Here is a 25302-nt window from a genome sequence, read left to right as displayed (position 1 = left end):
ACAAACAAAAACCTACAGAAAAATAGCTTTGAATCATCGGTTTTTAGTCTCAATTGTGACTCTGAATAGTAAACCTACAGTAAGAGCTTCAATGCAACTCCAGACTTGGGTGGTATCTCAGGGATCCAGATTAAGCCTCTTCTGCTCAGTGACTTCAAAACATTACCTAAAAATGGCATGTTTCTATCACAGCAAAACTCCTTAATCCTAGCCTTTCTTCCACCCTTTGCATTTCTGGAAATTCCATTTCTCATTTGGAAAAAGCCAGGGGACACATTTTCTCCTGTATTTTCTTTTGATATTAATGGAAAATCCAAATATGTAGGAAAAAGCTTTCATCAAAGATAATGCCCTTGAAGAACAACTGTATCTTAAGGACAGTAAAAGAACTTTTTCACTGAGCATGTGATACAGCATAATTTATGTTTGAGACTATTACAGCTCTAATTCCCATGTGGGCTTTCAAAAGCCTTTGGATAACTGGAACCACTGCAGCAACGGTCAGTAGTTCTCTTCCATTTCTCCTGTATCTCCTGCAGGAAGTGAGGACAAGATTTAAGTAAGCAGAGAGAAAAGCCACATGAGAAGAACCATTGCAACATGTTGCAATGAGGACATATCAGTACATACTGATGGAAATCATCCTTGTGCCCCATCAGGATACCAGGAAAAGCACTGGAGAAACCTTTTGGGATCTTTCAATAATACAACTGTTCATAGCTTGATAATCTTACAATTTCCAATACTGAGTTTGGTGGTTTGCAATGATTTGGTAACACTTATAAACTGGTGGAACTTTTATAAACTTTATAAGTAGGTCACGCAGGTCATACCTGCTCAGTTAAGTACTTTGCAACACATTGGATCTTTTAAGCATGCTGGTATTAGCTGCCAGCAAAGTAGTTACATATGTATTGTGAACAGATCAGTATATTTTCTTTTGAAGAGGCTTTATAGGATTAGAGGATAATTGAACTTGGAAGGGACCTCAAGGGTTCTCTAGCTTCTAACCAAATCAGGGTCAGTTACGATGTTTGATCGGGTTACTCAGTTTGGTCTTGAATTCCCCAAAGATGGAGACTGCAAAACCTCTCTGGGCAACCTTTTCCATTGTCTGGCTGTCCTCATGGTGAAATATTTTCTCTTATGTCCAGTCTGAACCTTTACTGTTTCAATTACCCATTGTCTCTTATCCTCTTGCCATGCACCATTGTTAAGAGCCTGGGTCCATCTGCCTGCTAACCTCAATATAGGTACTGGAAAACTATTGGCTTTCCCTGAAGCCGTCTCTTCTCCAGGCTGGACAAGTTCAGTTTCTACAGCTTCTTCTCATGGGATATGTACTCAAGCCTCCAGTTACCTCAGTGGAGCCTCTGCTGAACTCTAGTTTGTCCATGTCTTTGTGGTACTAGAGGTCCCCAAACTGGATGTAGTGTTCTAGATGCAGTCCATGAACACTGAATAGAGGGAGGATACTCACTTCCCTGGGTGTGTTAGCTGTGCTCCTGTTAATACAGCCTAGGAAGCTGCTGCCCTTCTTTTCTGTCAGGATATGCTGCTGGCTCATGCTGTTTAACAAGATCCCAGCTCCTTTACAGCAGAGCTGCTTCACAACCACTCAGTCACCAGTACTGCAGTAAAGGCAGGTCCTTTTATTTTTCCCTGAAGTGTGCTATAATGGCCTAATTCAGTGGCTTCCTACAACAAATGGTCATACGGTTTCAAGGAAAACCACTATGCAACTGATGTGAACTGTAAGTGGTCTAAGGGAATATTAAGTGAAACTTTTAACAGTTTATCCACAAACTCTTTGTTATTATTGGGTAGAGATAGATTAAACAGATGAAGGAATAGGAGAAAAGGCTACTGATACCAGAATTTTTTATGTCTGGTTGTAGGCTGCTGATACCAGAATTTTTTATGTCTGGTCGCAGGGCCTAATCCTACTGCATACATCATACCAGCAGCAGACAACAGTTAAATGTATAAAATTATCAGCTAGCACAAAATCAAGTACAGCTTTCTTTGCACTAAAGATAGGAAACAAACTGACACCAGAGAAGCTGGTATTAGCTGGAACATGCAACTCTGCAAGACTGCTGCAATAGCTGCTCTTAGTTATGTAAGTCATTTTAGGACCTTAATTTAGAGCATAAAGATGACTACCATACATCTGCCATTCCTCTGTTTATGGCCCGCACAAAAAAGAAGACCTAAACATTTATTGCAGGACGAACAATTTTGTATAACTACGCATCATTCATTCCTGACACACAGTTTCCTCCTCTTTTTCATGGCACAAAACACTCTGATGAACAAATTCCACACAGCGTTTAATATTGAAATTCTTGAACCAGGAAAATGTGATCATGAGCATGTTGTCTTGTCACAGGTGTTGACTTCAGCTTCATGTTTTATTGAATTTATAAGAATTCTGATGTCTGACTGTTCTAAAAAGTAGAAGCTTGACATTGTCTCATCTCTAAGGTTTTCTGTTTGCTGGGCAGCTTTGGCTCTGAGAGAGTAACTGGATCCAAATTCTTCCTGCTGAACAAAGTCTAGCCAGGGTCTCAAAACCAGGCAGCAATATAGGGCCCTTTAGTCTTCTCAGGCAGGTGACTGAAAAAATCTCTTAATCTTGTATATATTTGGTACTGACCAACAAGCTAATCTGGTCCACTCACCTCTTTCAGTGAAGAAAAATGTGAGCAAAAAAATCCTAAAACATTTTATGACACGCAGGCAACAGAACTTGACAACAGCATATGAAATACGCAAGTATGACCAACTACTAGAAAACACAGAAAAGACAGCCCCTCTCTCATTTTAAACATCTGAAATTTAAGCTCTAATCATGCAACTTTTAAAATCAATTCAGGATTCCTATTCATTTTACCGCAGGACAGAATACAATCCACTGAAAAATCCCACTGAACTTAGCAAAAGACAGTTTCAGAAGGTATCTATAAATCCAGGCACCTCCAGCCATGGGAGAGACTCTGAGGAGGCTGTAAAGGAAAATGGCTGTAGGCATAATTTATTTGGTTTAGAGCATAATGTGGATGGAGTATGACTAGAAAAATACAGACTTTCAAATAGAATATTTGAACTTCCAAATTTCAATACCTGAAAAAGCCAGTACTTTATTGAATTAGGTATAAGACAACCATATTGGGCCAGTGAGAGCATGATGGATTTTTGAGCTAACAGACATCAAAATATGATGTCTAGGGGAGAAAAAAGTAAAAGAAAACAGGAGACATTCATGATACATCCTTTAATAAATTCCCAGATCTTCTTAGTAATACTTTCTATGTATTTACTAACTCTCAACAGATTTTTTGTGCATGAAGTTGTCCAATTTTCCCTTGAAGCACAAACTTCCACTGGCTGACTACCTGTTCTGGTTTTTTCACTTTTACTTCATTTATTGAGAAAGACAGAGAAATGGGAACTTTTGGGTTTTCCCAACTTGTTTCACACATTCATTCCATGCAGTTTATCCATCATACATCAAAAGTTCTACATTTAAAAAGCACAAAAATTGGCAGCTGCCACAAAGGCATATAAACAACACAGTTAATTTTCCATCATCTTCAACAGGAAGTTGGGGTTATATGGTTCTTCTCCCCTGAGTTTATTCAATAAAATGAGAACTTGTGTAGAGAGACTGCTGTGTATCTTATTTGTAGCCAGTTCATGAATGGCGTGGCCAAGACACAGCCAGAGCCAGTAGAAGCTGTGTGCCTCTGCTGCGCTATCTGGACAACTTTGTATCCTTTTGCCAGCTTAGTGAAAGTTTACTAGGCACAATATCAAACATTAGGGTCCTCCTTACATCAGAAAGATGGTGCAAAGATATCGTGTGCAACTGCAGAAGCCAGCTTTTGTCCAGTCAACATTCTTCCTCAAGCTCCATGCTCTCAACACAGAGTAAGAGAGCTACTACATTCCCCTGAACAGGAACATAGAGTAGGCTATGTCAACCCAGCTTTGCACGGGTTTGAATCCCTACACATTCCTTCTGAAAAGACCTTATTTATATAGCACTGTGCCTGGGTTTAAATGCAGACAGACGATCTAGTTGATTCTGCATTGAGTTATATCAGTGATATTTCTGTTTATGGCATAGAAAGAGAAGAATCACAACGAAATACCTATTGCTGAGAGGTAGCCGCAGTAAGTGACCACACACAAAAATATGTAGATAAAGACAAATAATGTACATTCCATTAAGAAAATAGCTCCTGAAATAACGATTCCATCTTCTCATGCACTGCCTATAATCTCCTGTACAGCTCACATAATCTGTGTTTGCCCATGAGAAAAGCAGATAACACAGCTTCTCCTTTCTCCTACTCATTATATGACTAAGTTACTTAAAACTACTGTTCTTTAGCAAGCATTCAGAAACAAGAGTATGAAATATTAGACTTGATCAGGTCTTCATGCGCAAGTGTAAGGCATAATTTTTATCCAACTCAAGACAGCGAAATGCAAAAATATGCAAAGATGTTCCATCAAAGAATTAACCCTTCAGCTGTGTTCTAATCCAAATAAATGCAAAGACTAGGAAAGAAATGGCATCTTGTGATTACAGATTCTAGTGCAGAAAAATTATATGGAGATTTTTTTAAATAGAAAAGGACTGTATATATAAATATTTTTTAACAGTACATTTAAAATGTTTGCAAAGGCTTAGTCTCAAGTGAGATTCCTTCAGGATAATTAAGCAAGCATCAGCAATCCAGTGAAATTACTTTTCAATTAGCATTTCTGATAAAAAATGCATTTCTGTGAATTTAGCATAATTAATTGGTTTCTAGCTCAGGTTTAGGAAATAAATCCTGAAATAGATTCTTTTAAAATATAATGCCTGATTTCACACAAGGGTCTTTTTATGACCCTTACAGGGTCCTGCTATGGAGCTATGGAGATTCATATTCAAAAATACGAGATTTTATGTTACAAGACTGTTCTCAAAAAACTTGAGATGACAGGATAAGAACAACGCAACTTTGTGCATCTCTGTCTGTTTTCTTAATATATAAAATTAAGTCATATTCTGCACTATTGCTTTACTCTTATTCCCGTTACTCTCAATAGGCTGTAGTAAAAATCTCAGTGTTACTTCAGTGAAGAGAGGCAGAAGAGACATTGTCTTAAACCTGGCTATTTAGAAAATCCAAACAAATCAGCAGCATATCCAGAGCAACGTATGGTTCACTTTCTACTCCATCACTTTTTGAGTGCAGATTCTCCATTTCTTGCAAAAATACAGAGACTGGTTGCAATGTGAAATGATGTTGTAAGAAAGAAAAAGCCCTTTTCTGACCACTGATTTTGGCAAATTAAGAAATAAATAAGCAACTAAGTTCCTACTTTATGATCAAAACTATTCTAGGGAGCTTGATGGCCAAACAGAAATTTCATTGGGAAGGATCAAAGGTAGATCCTTAGTTCATCTAAACAGACCTCAGTGTCACAACACTCGTGCACTTCAGGTGTAGCTCAAATGAACCAGTAAAAATCTCACTTACCTCTTAGGGTCTCATAGTATAATCACAGCACAAATGTGAACTTATGTTAAATATACTGCAGGTGACCGTACCTTTAAGAGTTTTTCTCTTTGCTTTGCTATGTTCAGTTTTTCAGAGAGCTGGCTGAAAGGTAAGTTGAATGTTTCAATGTCTTCATGCATCATAATGTAGGGATGTGCACTACCTTAAATTAAAAAAAAAAGGTGACCATCACTGCATTTTTCACAGTCAGTTTATAAATACAAGCAAAATTACATGAAGCATTAACTCCTTTATTTTATTTCAGCAAGCCTTCATATTAAACAAGCAAGAGAAGGCAAATTCAGTGCTTGGAGACAATGCAAGACAAATCAGCAATAAAGGATGTACATGTACCCTAAAAATAAAAGTCAGCCACTTTGCTAGTATTTATGAAAACCAGGAGTGTTAGGCTAGTGTGAATAAATATTTAATGAGCATGGCAGATTAACACATGGTTACTTTGACTCTTTTCTCTTATTTGTGTAATACAGTCAAACAGTGAAAAATTATCCATCAATGACTATTTGATTTGAAAGAGAATTACCTGCTTATAAAATCTGGTTATCCAATAAGATTAGCATCACAAGAGCCATCTAACATAAAAGACATATAGACATAGCACTCACATCTAGAAGAATCTGAGATAAACTTATTAACAGATAAGTGTAAAATTAATATGTAACATATTTTTATAATTCTAGTGAATGATTTGAACCATATTTTCCTAACTTTTATTGGCTTCAGTGTAAGCAGGTTCTACCTCTAAAGAAAATCTCACCATTTCTTGAGGAGGATAAAGAGAGACCCCAGAAGTGTTGCATTTTATAAATAGATCTTGAAATGGCACATTTGTGTTAACTCTCACATTCACAGAAAAGTATGATACTCATTTGAGATATGTATATTGTAAAAACTGAAGAAACAAAGTCAGAACTATTCATCAGAGCAACACAGCATGAAAAGCAATAACGTGCAAACTGGAGTACATACCTCTATTAGCATTCAGAGCAGCCAACTGTGATTTCAGTTTTGCAATAATGCTGTTTTGAAGCTCTATCTTTTCCTGCTGTTCACGTATTTGCTGCATGTAGTTTTCTGTCTGCAAATACAATATAATTAGCATTAATCTTATACTGTTTTGACTAGGGGTCTCCTACTTGGCATATAAAAAGCAGCTCTGATTTTTAAAGATAAATGTACTTGTGGTCCTCTGCATGAGAACCTTTGGCAAGTCAATATTTTTTGGGACTGCACTGATTAGAAAAGGCATTATAGGAAATAAATCCTGAGCTTTAGTAACTATTTCAACCGTGGCAGTGGTAAAGGGTACCTTTTAAGTTAGGATTCTTAAGTCAGGCTTAAAATTAAAATTTTAGTATGCTTCAGAATGCTGGTCAGCTAATTTAACTATAGAACGGAGTAATTTTCTTCCTCCATATTTGCTAACAAATTAAACAAAAAAAAGGCTTTTAAAAAGATAGATTTTAAATGCAAAACATCAACATTGCTTATTCCATACAACAGATATTCTGTAAATCATCTTGACTTCCAATGAACAGTTTTGTCCGTTTCTTTAAAAATAGTGGACTTGTTTTTCTACCCTACATGAATGGGACAGGGAGAGAAGGCAAGCAAACAGTCCCATCCTGTATCTCCTATACTCCATCTCCTGCTATAAACAGGCCATAGAGCCTCTAATAATACTGCTCATATTTCACCAAACTGTATAAATATTGCTAGACAGTCCATTAATTGAACAACTGGCCAGGTGGTAGGAAAATGCTAATATTCAAAACTATTCTTTCATTAGCACATGCCTAATGCTGAAGTTAAAGCAATGTTAAAAACAAGCAAGAAAACTTGCAAAATCCCAACAAGAAAACACTCAGGAATGCACTGATTTTTTTCTGAAATTAAGAATGTCTCAATTACTGAACAGGTCAGCACCTGTCACTGCCTGGGAGAAGACGGGGCATTATTCTCATGTCTTTCATAGTTTATTCATATTGCTATCTAATTCTCAAATCTCAGCCACATTTAAATTCCATACTCTCCTACTGTCCAGTGTGTTTGTCTGTAAAGCAGGCAGAAAAAAAATCTAAAAGCAAAATTTATTTTAAAAGGCCAGGTAGTAGTAGTACCATCAGAGTTTATTAAAAGAAAAAAAAAAAGTGATCAAAGAGCAGTACACTCCAGCAGCTAGAAGAGACCTCATGAAGCAGAAAAATCACTGAGAACCAAATTGAAAATGTACAACAGCAATGTCTTGTCAACACTTCTGTACAGAGCACAGACATGACAGCTAAAACAGACAGAAGAGAAGATGCTTTTGACAGCCAGTGTGCACAAATTATTCCTTGAGTCAGATGGCAGCAACAAGTTACCAACTAGAAGATCTGCATGACAACCAACCATCCATCTGTATCAAACACCATCTGGCCGAGATGACTCTGGCTTCTGTGTGCTTGACATGGCTCCCAGCTCTAGAGACTGGCAAAACAAGTGGCCTATCGGTAACTTAAGTAGTAAACTGTTAACAACAGCATGGTGGACAATCCAACACTGTGTGGAGGCCACACAATGAACAGACAAAGTTGCTAGAGTAAAGCACTGTACAAAGGTCATTCAAAAGCCAGGAGTTTTGCTAAAAAAACCCCAAAACAACACAAAAAAAACCCCCCAAGTAATTACAGTATCAATTCTTCTTGAAAAAATACTTTTGTTCTTTTCTGAAGTCACAAAATTCATCTCTTGAAAGTTCGACTAGGACAAAGATTTAAACTGGTAGCAATCCTTTATCAAAGGCTTTAATTTTTAATTTATGAACGAGCAAAAGTGCAGAGAGAAATCTTGCAAGCATTTAGTTCACTTAACACTTATAATCCCACACTTCTCTGGTTTTCTTGCAAAGACTTTAGAAGGGCTATCACATCTCATACTCGATGTCTTGTTTCTCGAGCAGAAGTTTCTTTCATGTACTGTAGTTGACTCAGTCATCTACTGTTTTGGAGATAGTTAATTATCTTTAATAGTTTTAATTAACAGTTTTAATTAATAGTTTTTCTTCAAATAGTTAATTGTTCATCATATGAGACAGAACTTAAAAGATCCCTTAACATTCTAAAATGTCTTGCCTTTTGTTAAGTTAGTTTGCAATTTCAGCACAAAAATCACGCTACTTGTGACTGTTATGTATAGAAATCTCTACTGATTTACAGCAGCACTGCTGCAAGACTATGAATAGAGACAGACTGCACAGTGGATGATTGCACACATGACTGACTTGTTACGTGTTCTGCAATGTCTTGGCTAGTTTATTTTGTCATGCAAGGAGATGGCAAGATTGGGCCCAGATATCAGAATATTCTCTAGCAGACCTTTCCCTGCTCCCAGTTCTACTACTACTTACATAACTTGACAATGAATATGGTTCATCTGCCCTTGAACAAAGTTCCAGCCTACCAGTTCTACAAAGTATCAGAAAGTCCTGTAGCACCAAAACCATTCAAGGCTCCCTGTAACAGAGGTTCAATTACTGGGAAGAATATGAATGATAAAACTACTATGACAAACCCAACCCCGATAGCTTTGCAATATGTTGTCCTACTTGATGAGAAGTTCAAGAGGAGTTTTGACTGAACTAATGTTTTCTGCAATAGACTAAGTAAAAATTCAAAAGGTGCTCCTTACTGGTCAGAATGCCTCCAGAATATGTTACTTCATAATTACAGAATAATTGTGGAGATTATTATTTTTAAAAAAAGAATACTTATTCTAGCAACTTTCAGATACGTTTGCTGTACACATTGCAACACAAAAACTCTGTTGTCCTAATAGCTTGCACAGTGCTTAAAATATTAGAGTATTTGACCTTTACACCTAGTAATTCATATGGCCTATCTTCCTATTAACAAAAAGTGGTTTAATTTGAGCTATTTACATTAATAATTTAAAAATTAATTTATAAGAATGTAAATTAAATTTCAAAAAGGTAGGTAAATTTTATATATATCTTTGCTGTTTACATTAGAAGACTTCATTAATCCTCCAAAACAGACAACAATTTTCCCACCTTTAAAAAAATTAAATTAATTCAAGGTCAAAACCCAGAACCCACCTACTAAATTCACAGCTTAATGAGTTACTCTGCAGTGTACTGGCCTGGTTTCATAATGGCAATTTCCAACTTTAACAGATGCACTAAAGTGTACATAGCTAAAGTGAAACTGAAATCTACATGTACTACCATCCTCCGTGGGAAGGATGGTTGTAAAGATAGAATTCAGAAACCGACACATACTTTTTGCTGTAGTTCTTTCACAGCGTGGTCCCTATCCATGCATGCTTGTCGATAGGCTTCATAAGCTTTGTTAAGCTGCTCTCCAATGTTTTTGTCCATAATTCCCAACGTTGTTTCATCACTGGAAAGATGGTGGAGTTAACAGACCTGAAAAGTAATCAGAAGGGAAAAGAGAGAATGCTAAGAAACAGAAGTACGTGACTAAAAACACAGATAGCTATTGTACTATTATCATATTCAAGTAATACGCGCAGTATGTTTGACCATTAACTCACATAATAGCTTGAATTATAGCTCTGCTCACCTCAACATTTAATTTTATGTCCACAGATAGTTTTAAACAAAAGCCAAACAAAAGCAGGTTAACCCTGGATCACATTCTGGATGTACAGAATGTGGAAATATATGTGTAGTTACAGTGTTTAGGACTGAGATATAAAACTGGTGCAGATCACCAGTTACCTGATTTTATGTGATCTCCAAAAATTTAAGGCTTACATAATTGTGAAATAACAGATAGTATTAATAAACAAAACTAAACTCAGTTTTTGGCATCAAGCAATAGAAAGACAAAAGCTCAGTAACATTAGATTACATAAACCTATCCTATTCTATGCAATATTTGAAAATGGCAACACAAGCTACACTACAAGGTGAATTAAAACATCTTTTATCTAAAAATCAGCTATACCAACCAGTAAGAATTAGCAAGACTTGGACCTTTTCACACAAAATTATAAACTTTTTACACATTGTGTACAACTTCAGTAAAACTCCCGAAACTACAGCTCATGAACTTCAACACATAAAACTACAACACTAGTAAATGTCACAGACTCCGATTTCAAGAACTTTGCAAACACAGGTCCTTTGCTTCTATAGTAATATATGACATTAATTTTAAGATCAAAATTTATCATAACATAAGCACAGTAGAGAATAAGTTAGTGAACTCTCAAAAAACCCCCCCCCCCAAAAACCAAGGTACTAGCATTAAGAAAAAAAATTTAATAATTTCATCCCTCCTGGTATTTAAAGCATAGTTATCTCACAGTAAATGGTGTGCCACTACCATCTCTCACTATCTTCTGGGATTATGCATAAACCACAGATACTGTTAAGGAAAGTGGTGCAGTCAGATGAGGATAAGCCAAGCAAGAAGGGTATGAGGATAATTTGTCTTGGACCCTGGTCTAAATTCTGAGGATTGCAGTTTGAAGATTTTGTTCATGTTTTCTGGCTTTTGAATATCTTCCCTGTCATAGGGCTTGAATACAGAAATGTGGTTTGACTTTCCTAGAAGGTGCAACAGATTACTGTAGAGATATTGCACTTTTTCATCCTGCAAATTTTAGTTTAATAGTGTACTGGAAAAGCAATTGTATCTCCACTCTGGCATGGCTGTCCTTTAATAGTGGCAAAGTGAATTCTTTAACAACTTGGAATCATTTAGGGATCCTTTGATGTAACAAGCCTTACTGAAATCCAAATTTGTAAGTTTCACTAAAACGGCTACATTGTTTCATATGAAAGTTCTGTTTGTTTTGACTTGTTGGGTTGTTTGTTTGTTTGTTTTCCTGAACACACTAGTACAGTAGTTTATAATCTTGGGTCCCTGCATACTGTCTCAGAGTGTTTTCAGTAACACAGGCTACTTCATCCACCCCCTTCCTCCCCCGAAGGGTATCCCTTCACTAAATGGAATATTCATTCTAATACCTGGGGTACATCTTTAACTAAATAGGTAGGCTTTCTTTCAATTTCAAATGAAGGACTGTTTTATGTAGTTCAGTGAATAAAATCAGATATTACACCTGCTTTCAAGGACAGGTGCTAACCTGCAGAGGGCATTGTTATGGCTGACAGTGACTGAAAGCGTGCTCTCACTTTCTTTAAAAGCTTGCAAAGTTTGCATCAACGTTGACTTTGTACTTTTCTGAAATTCTCCACTGACACTTGTAACAATTTACCTAGTAAATGGCATGTCTTGTCCATATAAAACATAACTTCAAAAGATGAGTCTAATGGGATTGAAAACACTGTTCAGATACTAAGAGAGAGAACAGGGCTCAAAGTTCATAGAAAATGAAGGTATTAATTTCATTCATGCAAATTCAAATCTCCATCTGAAAAACAGTATTTAAAATTTACACCTAATTTCCAGTCTTATACTTACTCACTGATTGAAAGTGGGAGCATTGACAAAGAGTTCTGCTGTCATCTGGACTGCTGGTAATTGATCCAACAGGCAGAACTGTAGCATTGCACCTGATTTTCTACTTGGTAGGGAAAAATAAGGAGAATGGTAGCTAATTTACTGGTAGCTCCCTAAAATTCAGACTCCATGCAGTAAGAAAGAGTCATTGAAAGTCATTACTAGCAACACTTTAAGATAGAACTGTAACTAGAAGAATTGGTCCAATATTTCCTCCATACCCCCTAGACACTCATTTCTGCTTCCACCTCACCCTTCCCTTTCTTCCAGCATAAGCAACCTTACAGGAAACCGTATCAGCAAACTGATCCAGTTTAAAACTAAATACTAAAGGTGTTTCTGCTGTGTTAGTTTTAATCAGATCAGATCCACAGACCACTTCAAATGACATGATAACACAAGGAATCCTGCACAGGAGCAGAAAACAGCAAAAGGCAGACAGAACCCCTGTGTTCAGCAGCAGCATTGGCTTTGAAACTGTAACATGAGGTCACAGTTATGTAACAGTGATGTAAGTCTGTCCTGCCACAGAGAAGAATACCTGGACCTTACCCAATCTCTGGCCATGTATTTTTGCCACTTACTTGTACCAGTATTAGCACTTCTATGCTACACAGCTGAGTATGCCAAAGTAGCTCCCTACTTCCTCAAAAAAGCAACAACAACCCCCCTAAAAAAACCAACTTCGAAATTAAAACTGGAGCTAGCTCACTGCAAGGCTGCTGGAGCACTACTACCAGCATAAGAAGGCAGTGGGAACATGAGACTAGCCGTGGGCAGGACTGCCGCAGTCTAGATTTAGATTGGATTAAACTACTCTGTAGTCACACCCTGGATTGCCTGTTGCTGGAATAAATAACTGCTTCTTATGTTATATATCTCATATCCAGAACTCCTTGCAGTTAGAAAAGCTGGCTCCTTTTCCTGCTTCTCCTCCATAGGCATCAATATTTATCAGGGAATTTGCCAACTGTTCCTTGTCATTTACCCTTCTCCCTACATCCAACTAAGAGGAAAAAACCCCTCCCAACAACCCCAAAATAAAAAAAACCCAAAACAACCCCCAACCCAAATATCCCCCTATTTTAACCAGTCTTAGTTATGCTATGTTCCAGTCGCTGTATTCCATACATATTCAGCCCAAAATTGACAACCCTGATCTTTAGCAACTGACATTCTAGATATTCATTAGATCCTAAAGACTTCCATAATCATTAACAGCAATATGTAGTCAGCGGAGATGCAGCAATACAAATTGCTGAATTTATTCTAACAGGGTCAGAATTAGAGGAAGAGATTAGCTCCAGAGCTCAGCCTGCAAATGTGAATACCTGTGAGTGCTGTGTTGCTGAAGCTATGGCAATGAGAACTCAAATTCCATATCTAGGTAAAGACTTGAACACCAGAAAACAACTGGGTATAGTAAACATTGTAAGGCAAACTTTTAAGTAAACAAACCAAATAAAACCTGCAGATTATCTTAAAATACTTGCCTCAAATGAGAAACATTTTGCTGATATAGGTGGGAAAAAAAAAGAAACAGCAATATGAATATTCTGAGTCAAATGCCAAAAAGCTCCAACACAAAGATTAGCAGCATATTGCTGCTGCAGTCTCAGATCCACAGCTCACTAGAGAGGCATATGACTTTTCTTAGTGCCTCAGAAAACACCTTTAATTCTGAAAAAATATTTTAGCTAATCATGTGTATATATACACATTAATTCGTAATACACATGCCTACCTCTCATAGGTTCATATGAGAGATGAGAACAAAGGTGCCATCCAGCAACAAGTAATTCTTTACATAATTCTGCCTTCAAAACAGCTTTTTCAATGGAAATATTTTGTAAGTTACACTGCCATCATCTTGGGAACTGGAAACCTGTTGAGGTAATCATTTGTGAGAGAATGCGAGCTCACTGCACTTTCTTTCGTTTTTTTTTTTTTTCTTTTTATCCCCCCCCTTTTTTTTTTTAGTGGACACAGTTCCTGCTTTGCCCGACTGCGGAATGCGTCGGGAACACGGCAGAAGCCCCTCCTGCCACACCAGCGCTACAGCTGGGCCGCCCCTCAGCGCTCAGGGAGCGGGACGGTGATTCCCGGAGCGCGGGGGTTCTCTCCCCCCCGCCGCGCCGCCGCTGCCCGCGGGGACAGCGAGCGCCTCTTCCTGCTCCTGCCATCGCCGCCCGGGCCACGCCGCCCGACACTGATCCCGCTGACCCCGCTACCGCCGCTCCGGGAGCGCCTCCGAGCGCCAGCGCTGCGCCCCCGGCCCCGCTCGCTGAGCCGGGCCGAGGGGGACCCGGCGCCCCCGGGAGCGGGGGGCGGAAGCGCGGCCTGGGAGCGCCCGGCCCGCACCGCGCTCCCGGGCCGAGCGCCCGCAGCCCCCCGCGGGACGGCGAGCGGCGCTTCCCAAAGCGACTCCGACTTACGAGCGCCTCGCGGAGCCCGCGGCCGCTCCCGGCACAAGGCGCTCGCTCCTGCCCGAGCGCCTTAACCCAGGAACCAGAACCGACTTCCTGCCGTGCCTCTCCCCGCCCTGTGACGGGGCGCTGCCCGCCGGGTCGGGGCAGGGCAGCGGCTGCCGGAGTTCGCCACCGTGGGAGCGCCCAGCTGCCCTCACCTCAAAGATGGGAGTATTTTTGCTTCCCTCTGCCTTGCAGTGCCTCCTCTGCCTGGCCGCAGCCAAGCACCCTCCTCAAGCAGGGTCTGTGGTGCTCCCGACTTCCACAGTCCTTCCCTATTTCTGTCTTTCCGTGTTTCAGGGTGATTTGTAAATAACAATACTTAGGTTTGTAATATACTTTTCATGCTCAGAGCAGTTTCTGTCTGAAGTGGTTTTTTTTTAGGTTACTACGCTGGCATTTTCCCCCTCTGCGCTTATTTCATGCAGACAATGAATTTTATACATAAGAATATAATGGAAACATACAGTTTTAATTTTGTTACTGCTACAAGCCCTTCTCTCTTTAGGTCACATGTATAAGTACAACTTTTTTCCCTGAAAGTGTGTAGGAGGGTGGGAGCTGATGGGAAAACTTGAGGCGTTTGTTACATGATAGTCACGGAGCCAGCAGCAGAGAAGCATTACAGATTTTGAATTAATCTCGGCCGGCTCTGAACCCCAGTGAACATATCCACGCAGCCAGGCTGTAGTGTTTCTTCTGCTAGAGCAGAAGTTTCCTCTTTGGCCCATCACAGATCAGAACCTGCGTTCCAGCTATTGCAACCTTACCTTCCCTGAGTGCATGCACTTGGAAGCCTGAGGACTGAGTTCAAACATAGCCACAGGAAAAGTGGCCAGGTGTTCTTCTCTGTGCTCCTCTGAAGGCTGTTTCTATTGTAATTTACCTTTTCTGATAGATCTGTAACAACTCTTTTATTCTGTTTTGGCCTGTGCTAAAGCTAAAGAGACTTATAGGCAGATGGCTTAATAAGCCTATAAATATACTTCCTATTTGGCCACTTTTAGTAACTTCAGGTGAAGTTCTAATGAACTATTAAGGTGCAGAGAGGGTTTGCTCTGTTAACATATTTCCGAGAAATGGGAATGAAATTTCTTTCAGAGATAGTGTTGGAGACATCCTATAAGGTTTCTTTCAACCAGGTCTTAGAAAAAAAAAAAGTGGGTGGGTGGGCAAAAAAGATTATTTTTTTTTTAATTTAATTTCTACATGTTAAATTTTTATTCAGTTTTGGCAAGTAGTTATACACTTAAAATTGTAATGGGTATCTCGGTAACTGAAATAAAACATGCAATTTTTAAATTCAGATCAATGTATGTAAATATAATTTCACAGACACTATATTTAAACAAGGATAATGTGCAGAAAAGTAAAAGTGGGTGTTATCTGATGATAAACATGTATCAACTAAGTTTATGACTACCTGAATTCAAATAGAACCATAACATATACACCATCTTAGCATGTTAGTTGTTAAAGGGAAAAAAATTGTAAATTCTAGAAATGTGCTTGATTTGTTGTGAAGGTCTCAAACTCAGCAAAGCAAAAGTGACAACCATCTACAAACGTCACTTTTGGAATCACATGCATTAATCTCTTAGTTCTTTATCAGTAATATTCTTTCACAGTAAAGGTGGTCTTTCCTCTGTCTTCATTATTTAGTGTCTTCTTTCCTTACGTTTCCTCCCCAAATACAATAAGATGTATGTAACAAGCTTTACAGTAACCCATCTCGATACTCCTAGAGACTTCCAACATTTCAATAAACTGTTAAATAGAAGTAAAGAAAAATACCCATGAAAATAATACAGAACCTCTAATGCATAGCTAACTTGATCTCTAATTTTGATCTTTTAGTGTTTTCTGCTTTACAATTAGTTTTTTCCTTTTCTTCCTCATCTTGCTTTCTTTTTCTTTGTTTTTCTGCTTCCTCCTCTTCTGTCTCTGTATTTCCTTCTCTACAGCTATTCCAGAAACAACTTTCTATATTTTTGTCCCACATCAATATTTCACTTTTATGTCATTGTCAAGACAGAATTGCTTTCCTATATGTAGTCTTCACAAGATAGCTGGAAAGAACAAGCATATATCAGTGTATTTAAAAATGATTTAGGATTTCAGGAATCTACTAATCTTAAAATCAGTTGCAAAACACCTATCTGGAGTTCAGGAGTGGTGGTGAAGAAGTTCTTGTCTTTATTATTTTTGTCTTTGTCTTTAGACTCAGAGGAAGTAATATTTTGACTACTTACACTTAGAAACTTTTTTTATTTTGGGGGGGTGGGGGAAACAAGTTGATACTTTTTTCATAGTGAAAATTCAAATTTGCTCTGAGTGGGTCAAGCAGCCTATTTAAGTACCTCACATCATCTATATGCAGTTTGCTGTTTGACATTACTTCCGAAATGGTATTTTAGCAGGAATTTTACTTTGTGCTGGTGTGTTAAAAATGTTGGTTACACTGTGCTGAGGTCTTAGAAGGAACTTACTGCTCTCAGCAGAGGCTGGTGCTGCGGCAGCTGACAAAAGGCTGTAGTTCATCGAAGGTTTCATCTGATTGCTTTATACAACTCTATAAGCTTATAAATACAAATTGACTACTACCAGAAAGAGGTTAAAATGTTTCTTGCAAGTTGTTAATGTAGCCATTTGTTCAGACACTAGATGGCTCACGTCAGATGTTAAACCTTTTCCAGAATTTATAAACTGTGGTCCCAAAGGAGTGTGCTGGGTGCTGAAGGAGTCTCTGCAACTCTATGGTGTTTCTCCATTCTTGCAATCGGTTGTTGTTGTTTTAACAAAATAAAAAGTGTGTTTTGAACCTGAAATGGCTTTCCTGGTCAGAAAAAGAGAATTGTGGCTTAATTTAGACCAAATGTTGTCTAATCATAGTATGAAGGAAGATTGAGGTTGATTTTTTTTTCCCCAACATCAAAAGTTGATGAGCCTGTGGAAACCCTAGTATGTATTTTGCCAATAGGTGGTAAAAGACAAAGCCTGAGTTCCAGAAACTAACTAAATGATATTAGTCAAAGTGCAGACATACAGATTTGGTGAATTATAAGCAACATAAACATAGTGCTTTATACTTTTTCTATGCATCCCAATGCTGAAGTTGCTAAGTATAATTTACTCATTGTCTTTATGAAGTGTAGGAACCAAAGGTTTGCGTTTTCTTTTCTAATCTCTTTGGTAAGAGTACAGAAAATTTTTATGTTGCCTAGGAGTGTCAGCAGGATTATGAAATGTGGTTTTGTACTTCAGTACTGCTTATGACTAATATTAGCTGGGAACTTCCACTGAGAAATACCCAACTGAAGAACTTCCTTAAATGTAACTGCAAGCAGACAGTCATTCTCTAAAACGGAGACTTGAGCAGAAACAACCTGCAAACTGTCTTTGGACCCAGTGCAACATTCCTGATTTCCATAATTAAGGTCAATGGGTTCTGGAGGCTCGCTACCTTGGAATAAGTTTAGCCTTCATGAAAAGGGAACAGTGCATGAACAGGCAACTCTGCATGCGTGGGAACAGTTAACATACATAGCAACTGTTGTACCAAATATAATACATGCTTTTTAATGTATTGTGAAGAAAAAGCCAGTGATGATAATGACACCAAAAGAAAGTAGCAACAGCTTTGTAAGACAAATGCTATTCCTCTATATAGAATATAACCTGTGTTACAAATACAGAGAGTACAAGATGGAGAGTGAAATACTTCTCTGAGAAGACTAGCCAATGCACTGATTCTTAGTTAAGATCCAAAGAAACTTAATTATGCAAACCCTTGAGTTCTCTTTTAGTTTTATCATAGAATCAGCTGGGTTGGAAGGGACCTCCGAGATCATCAAGTCCAACCCTTGATCCACTACCGCTGCGGTTACTAGACCATGGCACTAAGGCCACATCCAGTCTCTTCTTAAAAACCTCCAGGGATGGAGAATCCACTACTTCCCTGGGCAGCCCATTCCAATGTCTGATTACCCCCTCTGTAAAGAAATTCTTTCTGGGGAAGAATTGCCTGGGAAAAGAGACCAACCTCCACCTGGCTACAACCTCCTGTCAGGGAGTTGTAGAGAGTGATGAGGTCTCCCCTGAGCCTCCTCTTCTCCAGGCTGAACAGCCCCAGTTCCCTCAGCCTCTCCCTCATAGGACTTGTGCTTGAGTCCCTTCACCAGCCTTGTTGCTCTCCTCTGGACCTGCTCCAGGACCTCAATATCTTTCCTGAACTGAGGGACCCAGAACTGGACACAGTACTCAAGGTGTGGCCTCACCAGCACTGAGTACAGGGGAAGAATCACTTCCTTGGACCTGTTGGCCACGCTGTTCCTGATACATGTCAGGATGCCATCGGCCTTCTTGGCCACCTGGGCACACTGCTGGCTCATGTTCAGCTTCTTGTCATAGTTGTGTCTTTCCTCCCCTTCCCCATCGAACCACAGTACAGTGAAACTGAGTTCTGTGGAAAAGTGTAGGGAAAACCTTTAGCTTGGAAAATTTGTTTTCTCTAGCACCAGTGCCTTTTTGCCAGAGAAACAAATATTCAGAAAATTTAACATATAAACATTAATTCCTTAGATCTGTCAATGTGAAAAAGTGAGATATTTTGATATCAACTACATTACATAGGCCTTCTCCCTCTGTTCCTTGTTAAAATTTCATAAATCTTGGTACCTGATTTAGATAGAACTACAGTATATTCAGTATCTAATTTAAGAAAATAGTTGATATATGGAGCCTTTGCACTATTTATTGAATGTTATTTGATCCCGAACCCCTGTTCAGGTTATCAGTGTGGAGTAAGAGTGGAAGAAGTCAAGGAAGATGTATTTGAAATACCACATTCCATTTCTGGAATCTCTTTTCCTCTTCTGCAAAAAGGGGGGCTATGTCGTGCAGCAAGATCACAGATTCTATGGTATTATTTTTGTTTTTGTAGTGTCATAAAATTCCAAAGTTAGGGGAAAAGGAAGAGACAGGTGTTGATGCAAAGTCATTAAGTTAATGGACCTGCTTTAGTATACCTATGAAACTTCTTGTCAAAACTGTTCAGGATGTGAAAATTTTGGATGTGTTCAAGGGGAGATTGGACAAGTAAATACTTGAGAGATTCACTGTGGGAAACTAAAGAGACAGGCAGCATCAGTCTCAGGAAGTTCCCTGACCTGAAAATAGCTGGCAGCTGGGAGAAGACTCTGAGGAAGTATTACATATGCTTGCCCTGTTCTTATTCTTCCCAGGGCATTGATTTCTAGCCACTGCTGAAGACAAGATGGGTCTGAACCAATGTGACATGTTCTTATGTTAATGACTTCATGCCGATACAAATGTGTAGGAATTTCTCTACATTAAACAATGTCCTGTAAAAGTTAGGATTCTCTAGAAGGATGGGGAACATTACAATTGCAGAAGCTCCAAGAGATATTGGAATCCATTCAGAATTATTTTTTATTATTATAAAATATCCATTTGAAATATAAAACCTTTGAGCAGGCTTATTAAAGATAACCAGTGAGGTTTATCTGGTTTGTCAAAGATGCTGTTTATAGTTTGACTACATTTCTAGTTAAATTGTGATAACCAACAGATCAACTGCATAATATCTAACTGCTCACAAAGCTTAACAGGAGGTACACCTATGTAAATACACAGCAAGGTGACCTTCTTGATTGGTGGATTGAAAACAGATCTTGAGAAAAAGGCCTCACAAAGAGTAGTAGTTAGAGATATTTTTTCCCATTCTTTAAGTGGAGGCAGCATCTAACCATTTAATGCAGTTTATTTAGTGCAGGGGGTTTGTGTCTCCATATACACCAGTTAATGTTGTCCTAGTTAAAACTGTACAATTGAATAGACTTCCCAAGTTTCCTCCTAAAGTAAAATTTAAGGAACAGGTAGTAAAATGGTTCAATCATGTTTAATCTTTTACAAAACCACAAGTGCTCCTTAAGTATTTTTTACAAGGCAGAGCAACTGAAACCATATCTATAATATCCCTGATACATGGAATTGGTATACATTTCCACATTTTTCTTTCAACATTATTTGATTGTATGTTATAGCAGCATTTGAAAATAAATAGTTCTGTTTATCTGCATAGCAAAAAAGTATTTTGGAATTATTCATCTATGTCTTGTGATACAGTTGTTCCAACTCCTCATGTTAATTTTTAAATAATTTTATAAATGAAAAGATGGTTTTGTGACTTCAACAAAGTGCTTTTCTTGATTTTTACTCCTAGTCTTCCTATGAGAGTTTGGTGGGTCTATGCTTGACTAATTAGAATGGACAAGACAAAATAAGATGGTCAAATGAGTGTTTCTATAAATCTTAAAATGTATCATTGCAGTGAAGTTCTATAACCAAGTAAACCAAAAAGATTTGAGTAGTCAGGCTGCTCAGGTTTTAACTAAAATTTCTTGATATCTGCATACACCAAAGATAAATCAGCAGCTGTGGCTGCTGAATTTTATGGTAAATCTTTCCCAACTTTAAACAAAGAAAGCTTGAAGCCATGTGCTGTGTAGTGGCTCACAGTGTGTTGACACTGTCCTTGGTTGAATACAGCCTCATTGTCTGTGAAGATAAGTGGAGTAAATGACAATAAAAATTCAGACCAGCTTCTTGCAAATTACATTTGTTCTTACCATGCAGTAAACAGGAACATGTGCACAAAGCATAAAGAAAAAAAAAAAGGATGATTCATTGTATGTTCTCAGTTCTAATACAGAAAATGCATCATTGGTAATAACTCCGACTTTCTGAAAGAGCTGTCACACTTCAAGATTTATTCCTGGTGAAGTAGGGAGAGAAACACATGATCAATGGGTTTGGGCCTTTTTGCATAATTAGTGGCAAAACACGCGTGCACACACACACACACACACACACACATGCACACACACTCGCTTACTTCGTCTGGCACAGCTTCAGTCTTCTCATTCACCAGCTGCTAAGACATTTTCATTTCTATAGCTGCTTCCTCTAAGTGAAAACACACCTGCTCTTCCAGCATTGTATCCATTTATTGTTGGCTTTCTGGAAGAAAAAGATGCAAGAGAATTTTGGCTTCTATCAGAGATCTGAATAAGAATGGGATAACTCAAAACAATCTTGTAAAAGCTATTATATATTAACTTCTCTGTATTAATTAGCAGTTTACATCAGCAGATACACACCCAGGGTCTAGAATGAAATGTTCTAAGTGACATTTTGCTCTTATTTTCTGCCTCTATGACATTTGGAAATAGTCTTATTTGACCAGGTTTTGACTATTGCTATAGTGTCATCATATAACTGCAATTAAGTGCTCCTTGATTGCACTGCATATGTAATAAATCTAATGGTAGAATTTTAGACAGAACCGAAAAATCATTCCCTGCAACAGTGAGTATCAACTGCATTTTAGATCACAAAAGGAGGTCAGGCAAAAAGAACATCAAAGAAAGGCAACTCTTAATATGAGGAGGAAAACCAGGAAAGATAAAGTCATAGATGTCAGGTTAGTTGGGAGTAAGCAAATGAAGTACCAAAGGCCCTCCTTCCCTAGTACTCGGCTTTACCTTTCCATTCATACCCTGAAGTACAACCAAATTGACATCTGTCTCTAAACCCCTGTTTTAAAGTATTTGATCTAAACTATGGCCTGGAACTAAACGAGGTAATCTTAAATTTTTTCTCCAAATTCTTCAGAGGTAATAGACTAATAAAGTACTGTTCTATCAGTCCAATCCCTGATACACTTGTATCTTCCAGCCTATCTCTTCCTACTTTGTTGACAGATGGCAGAGTAGCTAAAGACAAGAATCACAAAAGGCATTTAGGGTTATGGTACCGGTGGCTTCATGGAGGCTGCTACAGCCTCTGGTACAAAACTTTGCTGCACAGAGTAATGGGGCTTGCTGAAAAGCAATGTTTTAAGCATAGCTGCTGTCTCTGGGTAATACTCTCTAGTCCTCAATCCTTTCTAGTCACATCTCTTGGAGATGAAAATTAGATTTTACATGGACTGATTGGGGCAGATAACAGAGATTACAGTCCTCCAGTCTCATGGCTAATACAATCTTTGTGTTCCAGTCTCCTTCTAACAATATTTACATGTTTTGTGTCATGGTAGGCAGTAGGTCATTCCCACTTTGCTGCTTTTGACAATCAGTTTTACTGATTGGTTTTCTACTTTACTGGTGCCTAGAACAGCCCTCTGAAGATGCCATCCTTGCCAAAGGCAGCATCAGCTTTACCTAAACCATTTCGAACATATGTTTGCCTGTTTTGAAGATCTATATTGGTGATAAAGATTTCACAGCCTCCCGAGGGACCTTCTGTTCTTTCTTACAGATTTTTTTTCTAAATCTCTAATTATTCTTCAGTTGAACCACATTTTCCACAAGGTATACTGAACAAACTGGACAATATGATCCAGCTGAGACTTTCCACTGTAGTTTTCAACAAACACATGCCGGCTGTTTTATATCCTTAAAACAGAACAAAAACTTAAGCTTTTAAGCAAACTTGTTCAATTATTTGCTCCAGTATTTTTTTCAGAATGAAAATAAAGAAGAACAGTATGTTATTTCCTGATTTCCTCTGTTTTCTGCTCTTAAAGATAAAGATGACATCTGTCCTTTTTCTTTCTTATAGAAGCTCATCTGTTCTTGAAGATTGTTGCTAATGGCTCCAAAACATCTTTATTCTGTTCTCTAAGTATTCCGAGAGGAATTTCTTCAAGCTCATCTGGTTTGAAAGCATTTTATCTAAGACTATATTCTGTCCCCTGTCTCTGATACTAATGATTTTAGCCAGCTGATTGAGGCTGACCCTTCTAGTGAGGAAAAGTAAAAAAGGTATCAGCTTTTTTGATACCATCTCTAATCATACTTTTTCTCCACTGACTAGCAGATCTCTCTTTCCTTTGTCTTTGTCTTGCTACAGATGTATTACTAGAGTAGATATTTATCCCATTTTGACTTTTCTGATTTTGGCATCTTTTTTACATTGTTGCATTATTCTTTTACTCCTCGGTGACTTTGTTGAGCTTAAGGTAGCTAAAAAGGCCTTCCCACTGTTATTTAGCATTTCAGGATTTTTCAAAGCAAATTTCTTATTTTGTCACTAGCAGTGGAGTGATTTGTGTGATCTCCTCTTTTTCTAAAGGAGATGAAAAATCTCAAAAACTCCATTTTTTTGAGGATCAAAATGATGCCTGCACACTGGATTTAGGACCTAAAATGTCTGTCTAGATCTAGTCCTGACTGACTCATCAGAAGTCAAACTGTATGTTTCTGTTAGAGATGGGTCTGAAGCACAGAAATGTCTTGCTTACATCAGTGGCTTCTGATTCCTGCTTAATTTTTGATCTGATTATTTGGTTACTATCTGATTGGTATTTTATGCTAGCAAATTTCCTTACTTACCAGTTCTTCTTCGTGTGCCCTTCGTTGTCCCCGATTATTTCTGCATTGTCTTGTGGGAATAAAAAAAGAAGTAACAAAATAAAAAAAAGTTTCAGTATGTATTTTTCCCATCTGGTTAGTCCAGCACTCTTCTTAATTAGTAAAATGCCATCCTGTCAGATTCTCTCCTGCCAGGAAGTCATTCAGCTACGAAATCACTTCTTCACCTCCATTGTATATTTTAACATTTGAAAACAGCAAAACTCTAAGATATTGTATTCTTTCTTACAACAGAAAAAGCAAAATCAACTACAGCATTGCTAATTAAGTGTAGTTTAGGATTAATTTGTATTTAAACAAGGCCTCATGGGATTTCAGAACATGTACCCAGAGTGTCATGAAATGTGTAACAACACTTCTCAATTAATATTCATTCATTTGGGAACAATGCAAAGCAGTCAAATAACTACAACCTCTTCCTTACTCTTTCCCTGAAGTTTATGTGATGTCCAGATTGCTTTCTCAAGTCCAAAGGTCAGCTCCTTCTTATTTTTGGGCAATACCACTCTATTTCCTTTCTTGAGTATTAAGCCTCTTTTTCCACTATAAAGATACCTAAAGATGATGTATTGTCTATTAAATCATAAGTCTACTGTTTGAATACATCAATTGTGTTGCAAAAACATAATTATTGTGTTTCTTTTCCATTGTGCCAAATGGAATGCCAGCCATTTTAAAATTAGTGTATGGTTTAACTATTTTATTTTCCAAATTGTCATATCAATAAAAATATTTAGATCAGTTCAATACTATCTTACTGATTACAGATGAGAAGCTTAATAAATATTAAAATTAAATGTTCTTTCAATAAAAAGAGGACAATCTCAAGGAGAAACCTAAACTACATCTGTATTCAAAAAAATTAAACATACAACTAATCATATTTGAACAGTTTGTAAGCAATTAGGAAACATAGGAAAAACACAGTTACAAACCTTCATGCACAATTTTAAATAGAATTTGCTGTAAAGGAATTAAATAGGACAGAATTCTGTATATTCATTTACTTTCAAGGTAGGTTTTTTTCTTTCTTTGTTAATTTTTTGGTAACTGCTACAGAATATATAACAGAAATCTGTTTCTTTTAAGATCTGTAGGAATTTTTGCTTTTACATGGAAGTTGTCTGAAAATAGATATTATCAATAATTACACTAACTTTGTATTTCTACCAAAATATTCTGACTCCTCTGTGGTGTGGGCTTTTTTCTATTCTCTGGATGGCTAGAAGGTGTGTTGAGTGAGTTTTAAATAAAATGGAGCAGAAGTAGGAAAGCTGAAGTACACTGAGAGAATCTTCTGTGC

General features: G+C 37.9%; 1 protein-coding gene across 4 annotated transcripts in view; it reads right to left on the bottom strand.

Annotated features, from left to right (window-relative positions):
- Positions 1–14636, bottom strand: part of TANK (TRAF family member associated NFKB activator) — a 28253-nt gene extending 13617 nt beyond the window's left edge. Inside the window, exons 1-6 of one of the 4 annotated variants that reach the window (XM_051787672.1) lie at positions 14512–14636; positions 13821–13961; positions 12038–12140; positions 9862–10008; positions 6552–6660; positions 5612–5724 (exon numbers count right to left, since the gene is read on the bottom strand). In XM_051787672.1, the coding sequence (XP_051643632.1) occupies positions 5612–5724; positions 6552–6660; positions 9862–9960 (321 nt within the window). In that variant the 5' untranslated portion in view covers positions 9961–10008; positions 12038–12140; positions 13821–13961; positions 14512–14636. The remainder of the gene's footprint in view (positions 1–5611; positions 5725–6551; positions 6661–9861; positions 10009–12037; positions 12141–13820; positions 13962–14511) is intronic. The other 3 variants (XM_051787671.1, XM_051787670.1, XM_051787667.1) reach the window with 3 other exon arrangements.
- Between the last annotated feature and the right edge of the window lie 10666 nt (positions 14637–25302).

Source organism: Manacus candei, unplaced genomic scaffold (genome assembly GCF_025592945.1).
Source record: "Manacus candei isolate 608988 ecotype Guabito, Panama unplaced genomic scaffold, ASM2559294v1 h1tg000023l, whole genome shotgun sequence".
NCBI classification, from domain to species: Eukaryota; Metazoa; Chordata; class Aves; order Passeriformes; family Pipridae; genus Manacus; species Manacus candei.
The sequence above is the reverse complement of the archived record's forward strand: the minus strand, read 5'-3'. Positions and strand labels throughout refer to the sequence as shown.